A 17,295-nucleotide genomic window follows, 5' to 3' on the forward strand; every position below is an offset into this window, starting at 1 on the left:
GACAGCGAAATACTGGCAGACTACAGGTGGCACCTCGGGTTAAGTGGCAGAGTCAGACAAAATTTCTCTGTCTCCATCTGCTGGATGGGAGGCAAAACCCAGCTGTCTGGACTGATCCGGGTACGTACAGGGAAAATAATTTTTCTCTCCCCCAGATCCACCTATAGGGCCCACCCATGAGATATGCAGTAGATCTCTAGCAAGATTAGGCTCTCTTGCAAACCTTGTATGATAGGAGATAAAATGACCAGACGGTCTGCATACAGCAGGCGTTTGACCTCTTCATCGTCTGGTTTCAGTCTCAGGGTTGACTTTCTCTCCAGTACTGTGAGGAGGTCACTGATGCAGATACTGAAGAGTAGAGCTAAGGCTATACACCCTCTTCACACCTCACCCCTTCTGATGCTGTCTGCCTGCCGGTTGTTTATTTTTACCTTACAGCTAGCGGGTGAATACATTAATTTAATTATATCAGGTTTCTCCTCAAATTCATTTGCAGTAGTTTAAGGCTGAGATCCTGGTGCCAAAAAAACCCCAAAGCTTTTTTTTTTTTACGTCAATAAAGCATGCACATATTCTCTCTGAAGGGGTGTTTTCTTCATATGTTTGTTGGTCAGTGCTTATAAGGTAAAGATGTGGTCAGTGGCAGGGTGCTTTGGGAGGAACCCAATCTGACTTCACTGCAGACTTTTGCTATTCAGTAAGAATTGTTGAGCACACTACAGTGTGCTAATATTACTTTTGCCACAGATCCCTCTTATAATTATCTATATTGCAGGTATCCGTCATGTTTCTGGATTGGCATAAATATTAACTCCGCTGAGCATGTCTTGGGGAAATGGCCAGAAAGAAGAATCAAGTTAAATAATTTTACTAGCACTTCCTGGTCATGGGCACTGCTCTGTCTGAGCGTCTCGCTTACTCTCCTAGCGAGGCCATCTGGAGGCGTTCCTTCATTTCCTGTATTGTTGCAGAGGTGTCCAACAGTGTCCTGTGTTCTTTCGATTATACTTCCCGGCAGGTTTCATTTCTCTTTGGGTGTTTTCGGTCTTGCGTGAGATCTTTAGGTTCGATCTCTTTACAGAGGTGCTGGAAAGGCTCTGTCCAGATTTTACCATTCAGGATTGCTAAATCAGATCTGGTTTGGGGTTTAATTCTCCTTCTACACATCCCAGAGGGAATTCCAACCCTAAACAATTTCCTGGGCAGACTGGATGGGCAGTTTGGATCTTTGACAAGCCCATTGATAAAATGCAGATAATTTCAGACAGTTTTTCTTTTTTCATACTTTCAGATTCTCATCAGGAAAGTGCTGGTTTTCCTAAGCTTCTCCGATATTTTTCTTTACTTTGTTGTGGCAAGTCTGTGAAGATATTGAGGGCTGGGGCACTCTTTACTGATATTTGCTTTAATCTGTTGATGTACAGGGCCACTTGGCTGTTCCCACTCCCTGGTCTCCCCATTGCACCCCCCCCCCCAACCCACTCATGTCCTGTCTCTCCATCACACTTCCTCTGTTTCTCTCCCCATCCCACTCTACCCTTGTTCTCCGCTTTCCATCCTCTCTATGTCCCTTTCCCTATCCCATTTGCTCTCTTTTCTCTCCCTCTTTCAGGCCGATTCAGTAAAAGTCGCGGCGTGCACACAGGCCACTCTCCTGTGCATGCAATTCAGTATTTAAATGAGGGCCCGCAGTAAAAAGAGGCGCTAGGGACACTAGCACGTTCCTAGCACCTCTTTTTCGACAGGAGCGGCGGCTGTCAGCGAGTTTGACAGCCGACGCTCAATTTTGCCACCGTCACTTCTCAAACCCGCTGACAGCCACGGGTTCGAAAACCGGACGCCGGCAAAATTGAGCGTCCGGTTTTCAACCCGCCAGCCGATTTTAAATTTTTATTTATTTATTTATTTTTAACTTTTGGGACCTCCGACTTAATATTGCCATGATATTAAGTCAGAGGGTGCACTTTCCCGGTGCCAAGAGAAATTAACGCCTACCTTTGGATAGGCGCTAATTTCTGAAAGTAAGATGTGCGGCTTTGCTGCACATTTTGTTTTCTGTATTGCGCGGGAATGACTGATAGGGCCATTAACACGCATTTGCATGTTGCGGGCGCTATTAGTTTCGGGGGGAGGTTGGATGCGCATTTTCAACGCGCTATTACCCCTTACTGAATAAGGGGTAAAGCTAGCGCGTCGAAAACTCGTGTCCAAATGCCGGCTAACAGTGCGCTCCACCAGAGTGCACTGTACTGTATCGGCCTGCTAGTTAGCAGCCAGCAGGGAGAAGTTAAGCCACTCCTGATTTCCTTATCTATTCCATGCAAGGACTTGTAGTTCCTGGTTTTCTTTTTTTAAGAATTTCAAACTAGGAACCCACCGCATGCAACCAAATTTAAATCAGGGGGACTGTCTTTGCCTTTCCCGGCAGACCTAGAAATGTACGGGAACCATAACCCCCAACTTTCTCTCTCTCTCCTGTTCCCTTTTTAAATCTGGGCCTCTATCACAGAGCTTGACTTTCTCACCGTTACAGACTGAGCCATTAACGAATCACCCTGCGGCCCACACAGACAGACGTCACTATTAATACAAATCTTTTTGCAATTAACGGTCTCACAACAGACGCACTTCCTAGGGATAAAACTCCAAGCTAATGAATGACAGCTGCAAAACCATTAGAGAGCGGCTGTAATTAAAAAGAAAGAAGACATCTGGGAGAGCAAATGGATCGTTTTCTGGTAGTTAATCTCCAATTTTTAAATAATCGGAATAGAAGAGTAGTGCAGGGGTACTAAGCCAAGTGGTCAGGGGCTGCCTCTTCTGGTCCTAAGAATGCCACCTCATGCAGAGAGAGCAGGGGCTGAATATCCCAGGGAGACTCCAGCAAAATGCAGAACGCAAGGACTGAGAAAAAACTTTTATTAGGAGTTGCATAATAATGATTTTTTTCCCAGTGGCTGTCTTATACGAATGTTTGTTTTTTTTTCTCCGTCTCTTTCCTGGTGCCACAGTGCCTGCCAGCAAAACAATCTGCAAGTGGGAACACACCCTGTCAGGGCATTTTTTAAAGCGCAGAGAGGGCAGGCACGAGGTAGGCCCATGGAGGAGATGCCCCAGGCCCTGCTGGTACTCACAATCTTGTCGGGGGTGGGGGTGCTCCCGATGAAGCACTCCACTTTCCCCTGGTCCCCCCGTATGGCGTACTGCACGGCCTCGCTGGAAATGATGGGAGGACCTGTGGGGGGGGGGGGGGGGAAGAGAGAGACCACAGAAGGCTTTACAAGATAACTTCCGCCAGCGCAGGGTTGCATCAGTTCCTCCCATGGAGGGGGTGACCTTGGGGTGGGGGGGGTAGGGGATGCAGGTTGGTAATGCGGCCTGGCAGATGCACCTCATCACAGGCTCCAGAAATGGACCCCTCTTATTTTACTAAGAAACAAGAAAGCAAATAATTGCATTTCTCAGAGGCCGGCTCATCCGGCTGTTAAATGACGAGACATTCATTACAGTAGCACATTAACAATTCATTCACTTGGCAAAGGTTGGAGACACCCGTTCCCTCTAAGCTGTGCATGTACATGGCAAAAGATAGCGCACACAAGAAATCCTGATGTTATTTGCATTATGCTGGCTCGCTGCACACAAATCTGAACCCAGCTTATAAAAAGTTGCACAATGGAAAAGGTTTGCGCACATAAGCCTTCCAAAAACTGTAGGGAACATAACTATTATTATATTAGAGTGTTTTCTCAGATCAGGGTACTGTCAGCAAACATTCTCATCCAATAACCTGTGTTACTTAGAAGGTACCGTTCCTCCCGTTCTCTCTCCTATCTATTGTTGGGGTCCTCTTCCGACCCCCAGTTAATCTTAGTTCTCCACCTCCCCCCCCTGTTATTTGTAATTTCCACCTTTTGTTATCATGTAAACCGATATGATGTGTATTTTAATGTCGGTATAGAAAAATTGTTAAATAAATAAATAAATAAATAAATAAATAAATAAAATAAAATAAATAAGAGATACTCAGTGCACCACATAAAAGTGCCCCCAAGCTGTGTGTTCTGATAAAATTCAAACTTTAAAAAAAATATTGCAAAAGCCAGCGGAAATACAGGTTGCCCCCCCTCACCAGTCCCATCCTCCTCCACCCTTCTCCTGCAGCGCCCCGCAGTGGGAAAGTCCCGACTGCATGGAGGAGAGCAACGCTGTATGCAGAAGGTGGGAGAAGAAGCTAAGGACAGGGACTTATCAGCAATCCAGGCAGTTTGGTGAACTGAATGCGTCCCCCCACCAGACACTGAATAACGAGCTGAATTAGTGCTGCCCCAGCTTTGGAACCTGTCGTGGCTACACAGAACCTGCCGGCGTTTGCAAACGCAATTTTCAGAGGGTGATCTTTTTCAAGGAAAAGGCCCATAGGTTTGAAAATAGCAAATCTAGGAGCAGTAGTCCCCCCCCACCCCCGAGCAAAACTCACCTCCAGGAACACCTCGTCAAAAAGACAGCTAACAGGAAACACACATACTTTTAGTCATGTTGAGAGAGGACCAAAAAAAGAAAGAAAGGAAGGAGACCTAGGAATAAGACTATTTCACTAGTATTTCTGCTCTAAATGCCCAATTACTGCAGCTGCATTTCTGAGTACTAGACGGCAGGTCACCAGACACATGGCGGAAAACTGACAGATCACTTTGGAAAGCCACAACGCAGTGAATCTATCGCGATTATAATTCAGCAGCATTAAAGCAACGATTCTGAATTATGTTCTGCCCATTACGCCTAATGGGGGACGATTTGTTTTATTCGTTTTCTGGATTTTGCTTTTGTTTTATTTTTATCAACCGATCTAGACATTTTTATGGCCTCACTTTACTGCTTTGCCAAATTGAATTCAAAAGGGATCAGCTGGGTTTTCTTAGTTTATGGCCAGTTGTTTTATCTTGTTTGTGTTTCACGGAAGATCGTAAAGTGAGAGCGCTCTCTCTCTCTCACTGGATGGCCTCTTGTCAAGGGCAAGGTGGAGACCTTGAGCGGGCTGCTGGGTGGTCGGGGAGCTAAGTGTGCGATTGTCGTGGGGAGACGGAAACACGCCACAGAATGTGGAGCGACATATTTCTGCACCTGGTGGGGATTGACGGAGGGGGAGGGGATGATGATGTAACCCAGTTCCTGGAGGGGGACTTAAAGCCAGTCCCTGGCTTCCTGATAAAACCCCATGTCCTCCCCCCCCCCCCCCCCCCACACACACACACACACTTTCCCCTCCTACAATGACTGATTTCAAAACAAATGAAACAGGAACTATGAAACCCACAATACAATGGGATCTAAGATAAAAAAAAAAACAAGACCAGGCAAAAGTTATGCGTCACATGACATTCCTGGTGTTGAGAGGCAAAACTAAGATCACCAGATGGTCCATGTCATAAGGGATAGGCTGAGTCAGTCTGGTTTTACCCCACTGTAACATAGTAACATTTTCCTGCTCTGCCCAGTTGTTTCTATCCATGCTGCTCTAGCTAAGGATTTCTCCCAACAGTCAACTGGACAAGCTTGACCACCTGCAGGATCTCTCTCTCCTTCTCCAAGTCAGTTCTGGTTTCTCCAAAGACAGCAGGAACTACAAATCCATAGATGCAATGGGTGACTGAATCAGCATGTCCCAGCCAGAGGGAACCCCCCACCCCGGCACTGATTCTGACCGAGCTGGAAGCGCAAAAGAGAAGGAAAATGCAGGACTGAAATCCAACCCCTCTTCCCTCCCACCCCACCAAAAAAAAACAAACAAACCCCAAAACTATTGTTAACATTATTAATCCTCCTCTTTTTTTATTTCTATTACAGTAAGTGAAAGCACATACCATTTACGAAGAGGGAGACCTCCCGCTCTCCCACGCCGATCCTTGGGACGATGGCCTTGCAGATGTACTGCCCAGCGTCACTCTGGGTGACCGATTTCAAGTACAGCTGGTTACTATTGCTGAGGACCTGGAATCAGAAAGGATGGAGTCACAGGCAGGAGGAAGTGAGAGAAGCGCGGACGTGGGGTGGGGGTGGGGGACTGCCATAAGGACAATAAGGAGCTGTCCTTCTCCATTTCCGCTGGGGGATAGGACAACGAGCAGTGGGGGGAGGGGGCGCGTATATCTTTGCCACCGTCAGGGTGGCCGAGCGCTGAAATGAGCTCCCCACGGGAAGCAGTGGGGTCTCCATCGCTGGAGAGGTTTAAGAACAGGTGAGACACACATTTGTCTAGGATGGGTTAAATATGATGGGCCTGGCTTGCAGGCAGGGAAAGGCCTAGAGCAGGGGTAGCCAACTTTGGCCCTCAAGAGCTAGAAACGGGCCAGGTTTCCAGGATATGCACAATGAATATGCATGATTTATATTTGCATACAATTCTCTCATATGCATATGACCGGGGGGGGGGGGGGGGGGCACCCATTCAAGTTACTAGGTCAGTGATGGCGAACTCCAGTCCTCGAGTGCCGCAAACAGGCCAGGTTTTCCGGATATCTACAATGAATATGCACGAAAAAGATTTGCATGCACTGCCTGCATTGTATGCAAATCTATCTCGTGCATATTCATTGTGGATAACCTGAAAACCTGGCCTGTTTGCGGCACTCGAGGACTGGAGTTCGCCTGACTGTACTGGGTGATACATTTAAAACTAATATGAGAAAATATTTTTTTACTCAATGCATAATTAAGCTCTGGAATTTGTTGCCAGAGGAGGTGGTGAAAACTGTTAGTGTATCTGCATTTAAAAAAGGTTTGGACAAGTTCCTGGAGGAAAAGCCATTAAATCATTATTAAGGTGGACTTGGGGAAATCCACTGCTTATTCCTGTGATAAGCAACTTGGAATCCATCTAACCCTTGGGATCCTGCCAGGTACTTGTGACCTGGATTGGCCATTGTTGGAAATAGGATTCTGGGCTTGATGGTCCCTTGGTCTGACCCAGTATGGCAAGTCTTATGTTCTTATTTCTTATAACAGCAGTCCCCAGTTTCCCCATTTCTGGCTCAAGACTTTAGGCCGATTTTGGGTGTTCTGGCTCCTGCTACGTCCATCCTGGTACCCGCAGTGGCTTCTTTCAAATGGATGGAGCAGAAACTGCAGATTCCACAATGCCTAGGAATGGCACTTAAGAAAACCCAGATCCAGCCTGAAGCCTTCCCCTCCCAGAAACTGGATTGCTCAGTTGCGTCCATTCGGAGCAAACGGGGAGATTAAAAAAACAAACAAACAAAAAAAAAACCCAAGGCGCACGCATGAAAGCCTTTTCCCCACACTACTGGCTCTCGGCAGCTGGCCCTGGTCCAACCTTCTCCGAGTTCAGACGAGGGCAACATTACCATGTTCGATCCCTTCTTGGTCCATGTGAGAGTGAGAGGAGGGTTCCCAGCCCAGACGCAGGTCAGGGTCACGTCCGAGCCGATGTCCGTGGTCGTGGGCTTCGGATTCACCACGATATAAGGAGCAACTTCAAAAAAAAAAAAAGACAATGGGGGGGGGGAGGGGGGAGGATGAGAAAAGGACTTAGATTTATAGCTGATGTGCGTAAGAGATGTCGATAATCCATGGGCATAAACGTCTCTCTGGCTCCTGAGAGGGTGTCTTATGTCACATAGTCAATAGACGCAGTCACCTCGTCAATAACCTGACTAGAGTTCTTCATCCATCTACGTCAACTGTCTTCTGGTTGCCAGGGGCAACCCGTCTTGCTTATCGCCTTAATAAATATCTCCAAGTTCATTATCTTCCGTCCCGCCCATGAACATTTCCCTTCTGAAGAACTCCCAGAGAGGTTTGTAATCGCTGAATGACGCGGCCTGGGAGCCAGGGAGATACTGGGGTGAGGCCACGGCAAGCGAACGCGTCTCGTTCACTTTCTACAATGTTTAAGCCTTTCCATGCCAGCTCTCACCAGGGACTCCTTGTACAAGGCTCTCTCTCTTACCTACTCTCATCCGGCTCTCGTGAGGGAGCCATCATGCACAGCCTTTCTCCTCATACTTCTGGCTAGCCCCCACCAATTCCTACCCACGCCCTCCCCCCCACCTCCCCAGGCACCGGTATTTTCTGTGTCCTGCCACATCTCCTGTGCACAGGCCGAGGTCTGGGTAATGCGGAAGCCATGGCAGGATGGCTCCATGGTCCAGTCAGGACAGTGCCATCCACAGACCAGGAAATTGGCTTTCCAAGGGCCCACCCGCCTGCCTCTGTGGCTTTTCCTGCGAGACACGAGTGGTTTCAGGGTACCGGCTTCCACTTCTGCCCTACGCAAAGGCCCTTGACCGTGCCACGCGGGCTCTGGCAGAGGTTTCCCAAGCCGTGCCACGGCCAGGTGCAGCGTTCTCAGGTGATCTTTCTTCATGATACAGATTAAAAAAAGCTCTCTGGCTGAAGAAGAAACATATCTCATGCTAGAACTAAAGATCCAGACACTTGGAGCACACCAATTATATTTTCAGCCCCCGGCCGTCAGATCTTTAATACGTGCCATTTAACTCCAGAGAACGTCCCTCTGACCGTCTGCCCTGAGCGGCTCTTGTGTACGGAGGGAGCCGCGAACCAATCCTTCAAATGAAACATGTCAGAAAGATGTTTTATGTGATCCTGCAGGGACCCCGTTTAATGAAATCTCTCACAACACTGGCCCAGTTTCAAATGAAATGCTTCCATCTCATCTATCTCAGGTTTTAAAATTGCGATCAGACAAGTGGGGGGATGGGAGATGGTATTAGATGCTAACTCTGATTGGGGGAAAAGGGGGGAAGACACTACCTCGCAGACATTTTTTCTTGTATTCGGCTTCTATGATTACCGGTTAAGAGTAACGTTTTCATTCATTAGGTGGGGGATGCACTGAGATCTACTGACTGCTAGCTCAAATCTCCCAAAATAAACCCAGGGGAGATTTCCAGCCATTTCCCCAGGTGGGCACCATCTGCCCTGCGGGCAGTCACAGCATGCAGACTTCCAGCCGGATTAAGGAGAGGACTTACTGGGGGCGGGGGGCGTTAGATTGGAGGGAGTAAACCACAGGCATTTTCACGTGTGGCGTATACTGTTTTACCCCTTCATGGCCCCCACTCTCCCCCAATCAGCCATCTGCAGAAACAGCAGGCCCGAAGCACAGGGCCACGTCACATGCATGGACCTCGTTGGCTTACTTCAAAAGGAAAACCAGGCAGGTAGTTCTCTTTTGAAAGTAAGTTCCAAGATACTCACGTTCCTTTGAAGAATCCGAGCTACTCAGAACTCCCCGCTCTACCCCTCTACAGACAGGTCTTAAAGAAACCTCCCACCACCCCCTAATGCACCTCATTCCTGCTCTGCAGTACCCCCCTCTATTCCAAGACTGAACCCCCCCCCAACACACATCTCTGCCGATGCACCTTATTCCTGCCTTGCAGTTCCCCCTGCTATTCCAGCACTGAAACCCCCTCCCCCCCCCACACACACATAAGCTCTGTGAGCAAATGACTTATCGTGTACAGTGCCGTGTGCACTGACGGAGTTCTACAAATAACAACTTTTGTTGTTTTGAGCACACCTGGTGATAAGGTGTATTAATCTAGCCTGTGCTCTCCCGGTTGCTACAGCACCTGCTACTCCTCTCTTAGCTGGACTCTTCCCTCCACCCCCCACCCCTCCTCAGGTCACTATAGAGGCAGGTCTTACAGTGCACGTCCACCAAGGTGCTGACGTTGGTGCTCCCCACTTCGTTGTGCACCTCGCATGAGACCGGTTCTGTGAAGAAGGAATAGTCCACCTGCGTCTCGAAGACGCTTTCCTTGGCCTCCTTGATGATCACGCCGCCCTTGGCCCACCTGGAAAGTCAAAACATGGGAGCCCAGGTGAGAAAGGATTTTAACCTCCTTCTCATCAACTTTAAATCTCTTTAAATCACCCTCTCCCATTCACATCCTTCGTCCTTCCCCTCTCTCTCATCTTCTCCCCATCCTCTTCTCACTCTCTCCCGTCTTTCTCATTTTTCCATGTAGTTTGTTCTTATCTGCCCTCCATTCTCTATGCAGGACTTATCAGAAACCTGCTCAAGCAGATGGGGGCTCCATGATAATTCAAGAAGGGCGCTGTGAATTCCAACTGAAAATGAATATTTCCCTTCTAAGGTTATATAGTGCTACAAGGTAGAGACTCATGAGAAATGGCCAACGGCCCTCAGTCTCCCACTTCCCTCTCATCCCTTACTCATCCTGTCCTTGGCCGAGGAGTATGGCCTGTGGCTGGTGGCTGAGGGGCAAGAGGGAAGGGGAGAAAAAGGAAGACAAGGGTGCCACCGGCCTTCTTTTGGGCTCTGGAGTCTCTGCGGGTTTTACGGGACCAAGGTAAGAACCATCCAAAGTTTTGGATGCATTCCCTGACAGTGATGCCTAGGGTCAAGCCAGAAAGGCTGATCCAGTCTTGCTGGATTTTGCCCTAATGGGGGTTGAGTGGCAGGATGTTAAAAGCCCCCCCGCCCCTCCCCATCTGAGCTGAGAGGCCACGAAAAGAGATTCCCGAGCCCACAGGTCAGAGACACGCCCCCCCCCCCCGCCGCTGCCCTTGGAACTGAGCCTAAAAGAGGCAGAGAATGATGAAACTACATCTCCCCCTCCCCCGCATGCAATGAAACAAAACCAGAGCTGGATTGACCAGGACTGGAGCTGGGGGCAGGCGGCATCCTAGCAGCTCATCGCCTGAATTGTTCAAGGGTAAAAAAGACACTTCTGCTTCCCCAAAATAAAATGAATTCAGAGCTGCATCGGCAAATGCACCTCATGAATATTCATTTCGCAGACAAGCCAGTCCCGTTTGTGGCATCTGAGGACAGAAGCTTCAGAGCTTAGAATAACAGTTTCTAATTTGCCGAGGTCCCAGAGTACAATACATCAAAACCCTGGATTCACTAAGTAGGCAATAATGTACATTTTTAAAGGCAAAGCAATTTTAAGAGAGGGGGTTGTTTTTTTTTCCCCCATTCATTTTCTCTACGGCAGGCATTGAATGAATGCAAGATAATGGCCACCGGCAGCTAGCACAAGGCACAAAACAAAATATTAATACACCCATTAAATTTAAATATACAGAAACATAAAAGTAAAGAGGCCGGCTCTAAACGTCACCATAAACCAACGGGGGGTGGGGAAGCAGCCCGCACACCCAGGTTTTACCAGCGGGCTCAGAGGCCTGCGGTAAACCTCTGGTTTTTATGGGTCAGCAAAAGCAGGGGTTTCCCCAGTGAAACCTTACCACCCTGGGGTCAACAAACCCCCTCCCTCCCCGGTACAGGGAAATGATAGTTATCTTATTGCATTCAGCTGTCAGTTTCCAGATAAAACTGTCCTCTTCTTTAAGGTCAGATGAGGTCACTAATGCTGTCAGTTCTGGTTTTACTATTCTGTAGCCCCCGCCCGCCCGCCAGGGGCCGTTGTTCACACTTTTATTGGAGAAATCGGTAATTTCAAGCCCATGCAAGTAAAACCAGGACTGGGGCACCCTGAACTGAGAAAACAGAGCCAGTTGGTATTACTAGTCTTCAGTTGTATGAGTGGTGCTGGTTAAGTGCAGTTAAAACAGAAAAGCCTGGTGTTACTCCGTATTTTTACACCGCGGTTTTTAGATGAGGAACAGGGTATTTTGGAAAACACTGAATGTGCTGGAACCTTTGGGGGTTTAACATTTTAGACAGCACACATACCTTCAACAAAATGGAGAGCTCCCGCCCACAGCCTCTGACCAATAGAAGAGCTCTCACTGCTGCCTGTGCTCCCTCCCACAGCCTCTGACCAATAGAAGAGCTCTCCCCGCTGCCTGTGCACACTCCCACAGCCTCTGACCAATAGAAGAGCTCTCACTGCTGCCTGTGCTCCCTCCCACAGCCTCTAACCAATAGAAGAGCTCTCACTGCTGCCTGTGCTCCCTCCCACAGCCTCTAACCAATAGAAGAGCTCTCACTGCTGCCTATGCTCCCTCCCATAGTCTCTGACCAATAAAGAGCTCTCCCTGCTGCCTGTGCTCTCTCCTATAGCATGCGACCAACAGAATGGCTCTTTCGTTGCTAGTAGATCAGCAAGGATAAGCACTACTCTCGTGGGACCCCAGTGACTGCCATTAAAATAGGCTCCCCTTTTGGGAGTAAAATGAGCAGTGGTGATGAGTGCAGTCCTGACCTGTAGCCTTTGATCTCAGGATTGGCGGCGGCCATGCAGGTGAAAACAACCCGCTCTCCCTCCTGCACCGTCTGGGGGTGAATTGACAGGGTGACTGTTGGGGGATCTGAAAAAAGGAGAAAAAGAGCAGCACAGTTTCATTTACAAGAGGGTAGAGGGGACCACTGACCTGCCAACTGCGGAAATCAGGAGGGAAAGGGAGAAACAGGAAGAGAGGGACGGTAAAAGAACAGGGGAGAGAAAGCTGGAAACACAAGCACCTTGCAATTCACGATGCTTCTATGGTGAGGTGAGGGAGTGCTGGACCACCTCAAGGTGAATGTTGGAAATGCATATTAGATATTTATATATATATCTATAAACAACCAATCAGGACCCTGGAAACTGGGAATCAGAGTGGCAGTGTCTATCGGTCTATCGGTGCATTATACTATGAGGAAACGTAAATTCAGTTTAATGTTGTATGCCTGCTGCATGGCTGATGAAGCTGCAAGGTCCCTGTCCAAATGACAAGAGGTCAATAATTGTATCACCGCAAAGAAAGTTTACATGCAGAGACGTCGGGCTGAAAGTTCTGGGCAAGAGCAGCAGAGAGGGGAAGCCAGCGGTACGTGCCTGTCTCCCCCCTCCCCTCCCCCAGTTTCACACCTCCATGAAACTAGGGGGACAGCACAGGGAGTCTCTGGCTTGGGCTGTGCTGGAGGGGAAAGGCAGGAGGACCCACAGGAAGGAAGAGCTAGAGGACTTCTGTATCTCTTTAAAAAGCCTCACAGGAAAAAAGAGAGAAGTCCGAAAAGCAAAAGCGACAATTTCAATCAACCTTTAGCATATGATATATATATATGCTCCACAGCATATAATATATGTCCTTTATCACATTGTACTACTGCATAACATAGATACACTTTGTTTCACTCTAGAGTATGTAATTTTTGTGGCACCACTGGAGATTTGGGGTGGGAGTTGTTTCTTTTTTTTTTAATAATGAATTGTTTATTGAACAAAGTCATAACATACACAGCATCTAAAGCATTATAACATGCCATTGCATATTATCACAATATTTGTACATTTGTCTCTGTTATACCCCCTCCTCGACTCCCTCCCAGGAAAGTACTTCTATATCAAGTGATCAGAATGAATTATAGCATCTCTCGATTAGAGTCTACTCATCCATGTCTGGTACGACTTATCTTGTACGCTTCCCATATGGATTTAAAAGCTGCCAAAGTCTCATTTCGCATGGCTGTCAACTCTCCCATATAGCAAACTTTGTCCAATCGTTGTTTGAAGGATTGCATAGTTGGAACATCTTCTCGTCTCCAGTATGCAGCTATTTTCACAGCTCGCAGCTAACCAAGATTAGTTTTAAATGCTTGATCGGCCAATCATTTGGTATTATTGACAATAAGTAGCTTTTAGAATCTAGGGTTCAAGAAACGCCCAAAACTTCCAAAATCACCTTTTTAACCCTTTCCCAAAAGAAACGCATTCTCTCACATTCTCATCATACAAGCCAAAAGGTACCCACTGAGCCACATTTTCGCCAGCACAATTCAGAGATATTAGGATGTAATTCATGCAATCTAAGAAAACACAGAGGTAGGCGATCTATGATACCGTCAGGTGAACACAAAAGGAATAGATGCCTTGATCTTTTTCAACCTTTATTGGTGCAGAGACGTTTCAAATAAAATTGCCCGACTCAGGCCGAGTTTCAGGTAAAGTAGTACTATCAATGTAAATTATTTTGAGTATATTGTAATTTGTTTTGATTTTAAAATTTTGTTTTAGACAATTGTCTGATGTCACTGTCTAAATTTTAAAAAATTAAAAAAAACATTTTTTTTTTCTCACTTATATTTGCTGTTTTGATTTTAGATCTTTACAATGTTTAAAAAGGATGTTTATTAATTTGTATAAAATTCTTTTTAATATTTATGAGATCTTAATAATATATTTTTGTGAGATATTTATTGATTTAATGTTGATTGTTTATTCTATTTGTAGCCCTGAGGCAGCTGCTGTAAAGCTGCGAAACTCGGCCTGAGTCGGGCAATTTTATTTGAAACGTCTCTGCACCAATAAAGGTTGAAAAAGATCAAGGCATCTATTCCTTTTGTATTCATGCAATCTATAAGGTACCGAGTATCAGCGGTACAAAACCTTAGAGCTATTTTCAGCTATCAGAGCCGAGAGAGACCTTTTTTTTTTTTTAAACCCCAAGTAAAACATTGGTCCCATTCAATCTCTTCCAACTCCCCATCCAAGTCTGTTTCCCAATCCCGAACACGTTTCGGTTTATTGCTCAGCCCTGGTGAAATCAACTTACAACTTTTGGAAATTAGCCCTCTCTCACTCCCCCGTTTCGTATAGAACACTTCAAATTCAGTAAGCGACCTCGCCACTCCTTGAAATATCCTTGCAATGGTTAGAAAGTGCTTAAGTTGAATAGAACTGAATCTGTCCTTTTTCAGTTAAACTAAATTTCCTTGCCTATACTTCCATTCAATATTATTATTATGCTGGCAGAACTGTCCCAGAGTCTTTAACCTCTTATTTTATTTATATTCCGCTTTTCGTCACTTCAAAGTGTACATCAAAGCGGATTACATTCAGGTAACTTCCCTATCCCCACAGGGCTTATGATTTAATTGTGTTCCTTGACCAAACCCTAACCAAGGGGAATGGCACATCACCCAATCTTACGCTTCTACTGATTCCAATCTGTGTAAGGGGTGAAATCTCCTGCGTCTCTAACAAGACCTTCCTATAGGTTTCCCATATTCAGCAATAAACGGGCTATTTATACATTGCTACCATCTTCTCGGATGAGGCACCCAAAGCAATGTCCATCTCCTATCAAACGCTGTTCTAAAACGCTCCATGGTTTGGCTTCCCCTGCTTCTGCCATCCCCAAACAGCTTTCAAATGAGAAGCTATACACTATAGCTTAAAAGAAAGGACAGCCAAGCCTCCTTGATGCTTCCCTTGGTATAAAACTTTATGGGAAACCCTTGGGGGTGTCTCTTCCAAATAAAGCTGAAAATGCTACACTGCAATTGCTTCAAGAATTTTTCAGGCAAGGCAATCAATAGAGTTTGAAACAAATAACTCCACTTTGGTAGTAGAGTTATTTTAATTGCTGCCGTTCTTCCAGACCATGATAGAGGATGATTCAACCAAAGCTCTAAATCTTTCACTTTTCTTTAAACAACTGTCTCCAATCCTGGCAGATATTCATTCCTAAATATTTTTCCTTTTGCCCATTGAAATGGGAATGTAGACTTCAACCTCTTTACCTGTACCAAAGGCAAACTGACATTTAATATTTCTGATTTTCCCATACTGACCCAAATGCCAGACACCCAACCATAAGCCTCCAGTTCCTTTACCAAGATGGGCAATGTTAAAAATGGCTTTGTTGGGGGAGTTTGGAAGGAATGAATGAGTTGGTGGCGCCGAGAACTAAAAACCTTAAACAGCCCAGGAAGTTCATGAGCTGCCTGCTCCTCCCCACCGAGAATCGCTGGAGTGACATCATTCATAAGCGCCCGGCTGGCTCTTTAAAATTGCCAAAGCCACACAAGCCAAAAGGGTATGCGGCTTTGTTCAAGATGGGAAGGAAAAGGAAAAGCAAAGATTTCACCCTCATTGCCTACTCCCTCTCCTATTCTCGGTGCCATGGACGTTCACCTACTGAGGCTGGGTGAGCAGCCAATTAGTGACTGCAGTGATGGGGGCGCCTCCCTGTTGCATCCGTCGCTGCTTGACGCCCTCACTCCGCCCTCTTTACCTCTGTGGCGACTCCCTCCAGGTCTGTTGGATGGTTAGCTGCCGTGGCCTCTTCTTGCCGTCTCTCTCCGGCGTCCCTGGACCGGCATGACACTGTGGATCCGCCATGTTCCTGATGACATAGGGTGCGCGCACGAGCTCCGATTGATGTACCAGCAAGGGCACGAACCTCGGGGGCCTCCCCCTGAGATGACATCATCCACTTCCTGTCTCAGAATTTGCTAACACATCGAGTTAGCAAGGGTTTCGCTACCTAAGCTACTCTGCCTCCTCGGACTTACCAGGGGTACCTGCTCCTCGGGGGCCTCGCTCTCTTTTCTTTATTTCAGATTGCCGATAGGAAGCGGTACTCGCTCCTCGAGGGCCCATGTTCCTGAACACGCTGAAGATTCTCTACTGCCTGGAAGCTATCGCAGATACAGACATTTGTGAGTTACCACCGCTCTCTCAGAGCTATCCCTGGAACCAGGTACTCGCTCCTCGAGGGCCTAACCCTTTCCAGCTACTGAGCTTTCTAAAGACCTTATGTGAGTTTTGTCATCTAGTTCTGGCTATGAACACAGCATACCCTGCCTACTCACTATCTATAGTTTCTCTACAGCTCAGCAACCCTGGGATCGCTGTTCCAGTACCTGAGGGACTTCAGCCCTGCCGGGCATATCAGCTCACTACTGCCACCTCTGGTGGTTCTACTAACTTGTCTAATAAAAGAATTATCTGTGTCTGTCTCCGTACCCAAGCCTAGCAGGTGGTCCCTCTCAGGATATCCTCCTGGGGGCACAGTCATCTGCCATCGGCCCAAGGATCCACCTATCTACATTCCTCTACAGCTGAGTGTCCTCTCCAAGCACTCCACTGGTAACAGATTGCTACTCCTTCTCCATCAGAAGTCTTCAGCAACAGACTCATATCAGATTGCTACTCCACAGTCCAATACCTAATAAGATTGCCAACTCCTCTCAGAGTTCCATAACAGAATCTAACTCCTCCCTTCCTCAGGAGTCGAAGCATATCAGATTGCTAACTCCTTAGCAGGTTCCTAACAGATTGTTAACTCCGCCTTCCACAGGAGTAGATTCATAACAGATTGCTAACTCCTCCCTCCTTAGGAATCCGCTCATAACAGATTGCTAACTCCTCCCTCCAAAGGAGCTAGTTCACAACAGATTGCTAACTCCTCCCTCCATAGGAGCTAGTTCATAACACTCCCTGAGTCCTGGCATAGGCCTACCAGCTCCAAAACTATAGGAACTAAACCTGGTGAGTTGATTTTGCCAGAAGAGCTGGAACCCCATCGTGGGACTGAGGT

The 17,295-nt window shown here is 47.0% G+C and overlaps 1 protein-coding gene across 1 annotated transcript in view; it reads right to left on the bottom strand.

The window, feature by feature from the left end:
* The window catches only part of KIRREL1 (kirre like nephrin family adhesion molecule 1), a 194,029-nt gene that overhangs the window by 21,921 nt on the left and 154,813 nt on the right, over window positions 1–17,295 (bottom strand). The window contains exons 6-10 of the mRNA XM_029580915.1: window positions 12,192–12,297; window positions 9,700–9,848; window positions 7,368–7,495; window positions 5,868–5,994; window positions 3,138–3,238 (exon numbers count right to left, since the gene is read on the bottom strand). Coding sequence (XP_029436775.1) covers window positions 3,138–3,238; window positions 5,868–5,994; window positions 7,368–7,495; window positions 9,700–9,848; window positions 12,192–12,297 — 611 coding nt within the window. The remainder of the gene's footprint in view (window positions 1–3,137; window positions 3,239–5,867; window positions 5,995–7,367; window positions 7,496–9,699; window positions 9,849–12,191; window positions 12,298–17,295) is intronic.

Source organism: Rhinatrema bivittatum, chromosome 16 (assembly GCF_901001135.1).
Source record: "Rhinatrema bivittatum chromosome 16, aRhiBiv1.1, whole genome shotgun sequence".
In the NCBI taxonomy this organism is placed as follows: Eukaryota; Metazoa; Chordata; class Amphibia; order Gymnophiona; family Rhinatrematidae; genus Rhinatrema; species Rhinatrema bivittatum.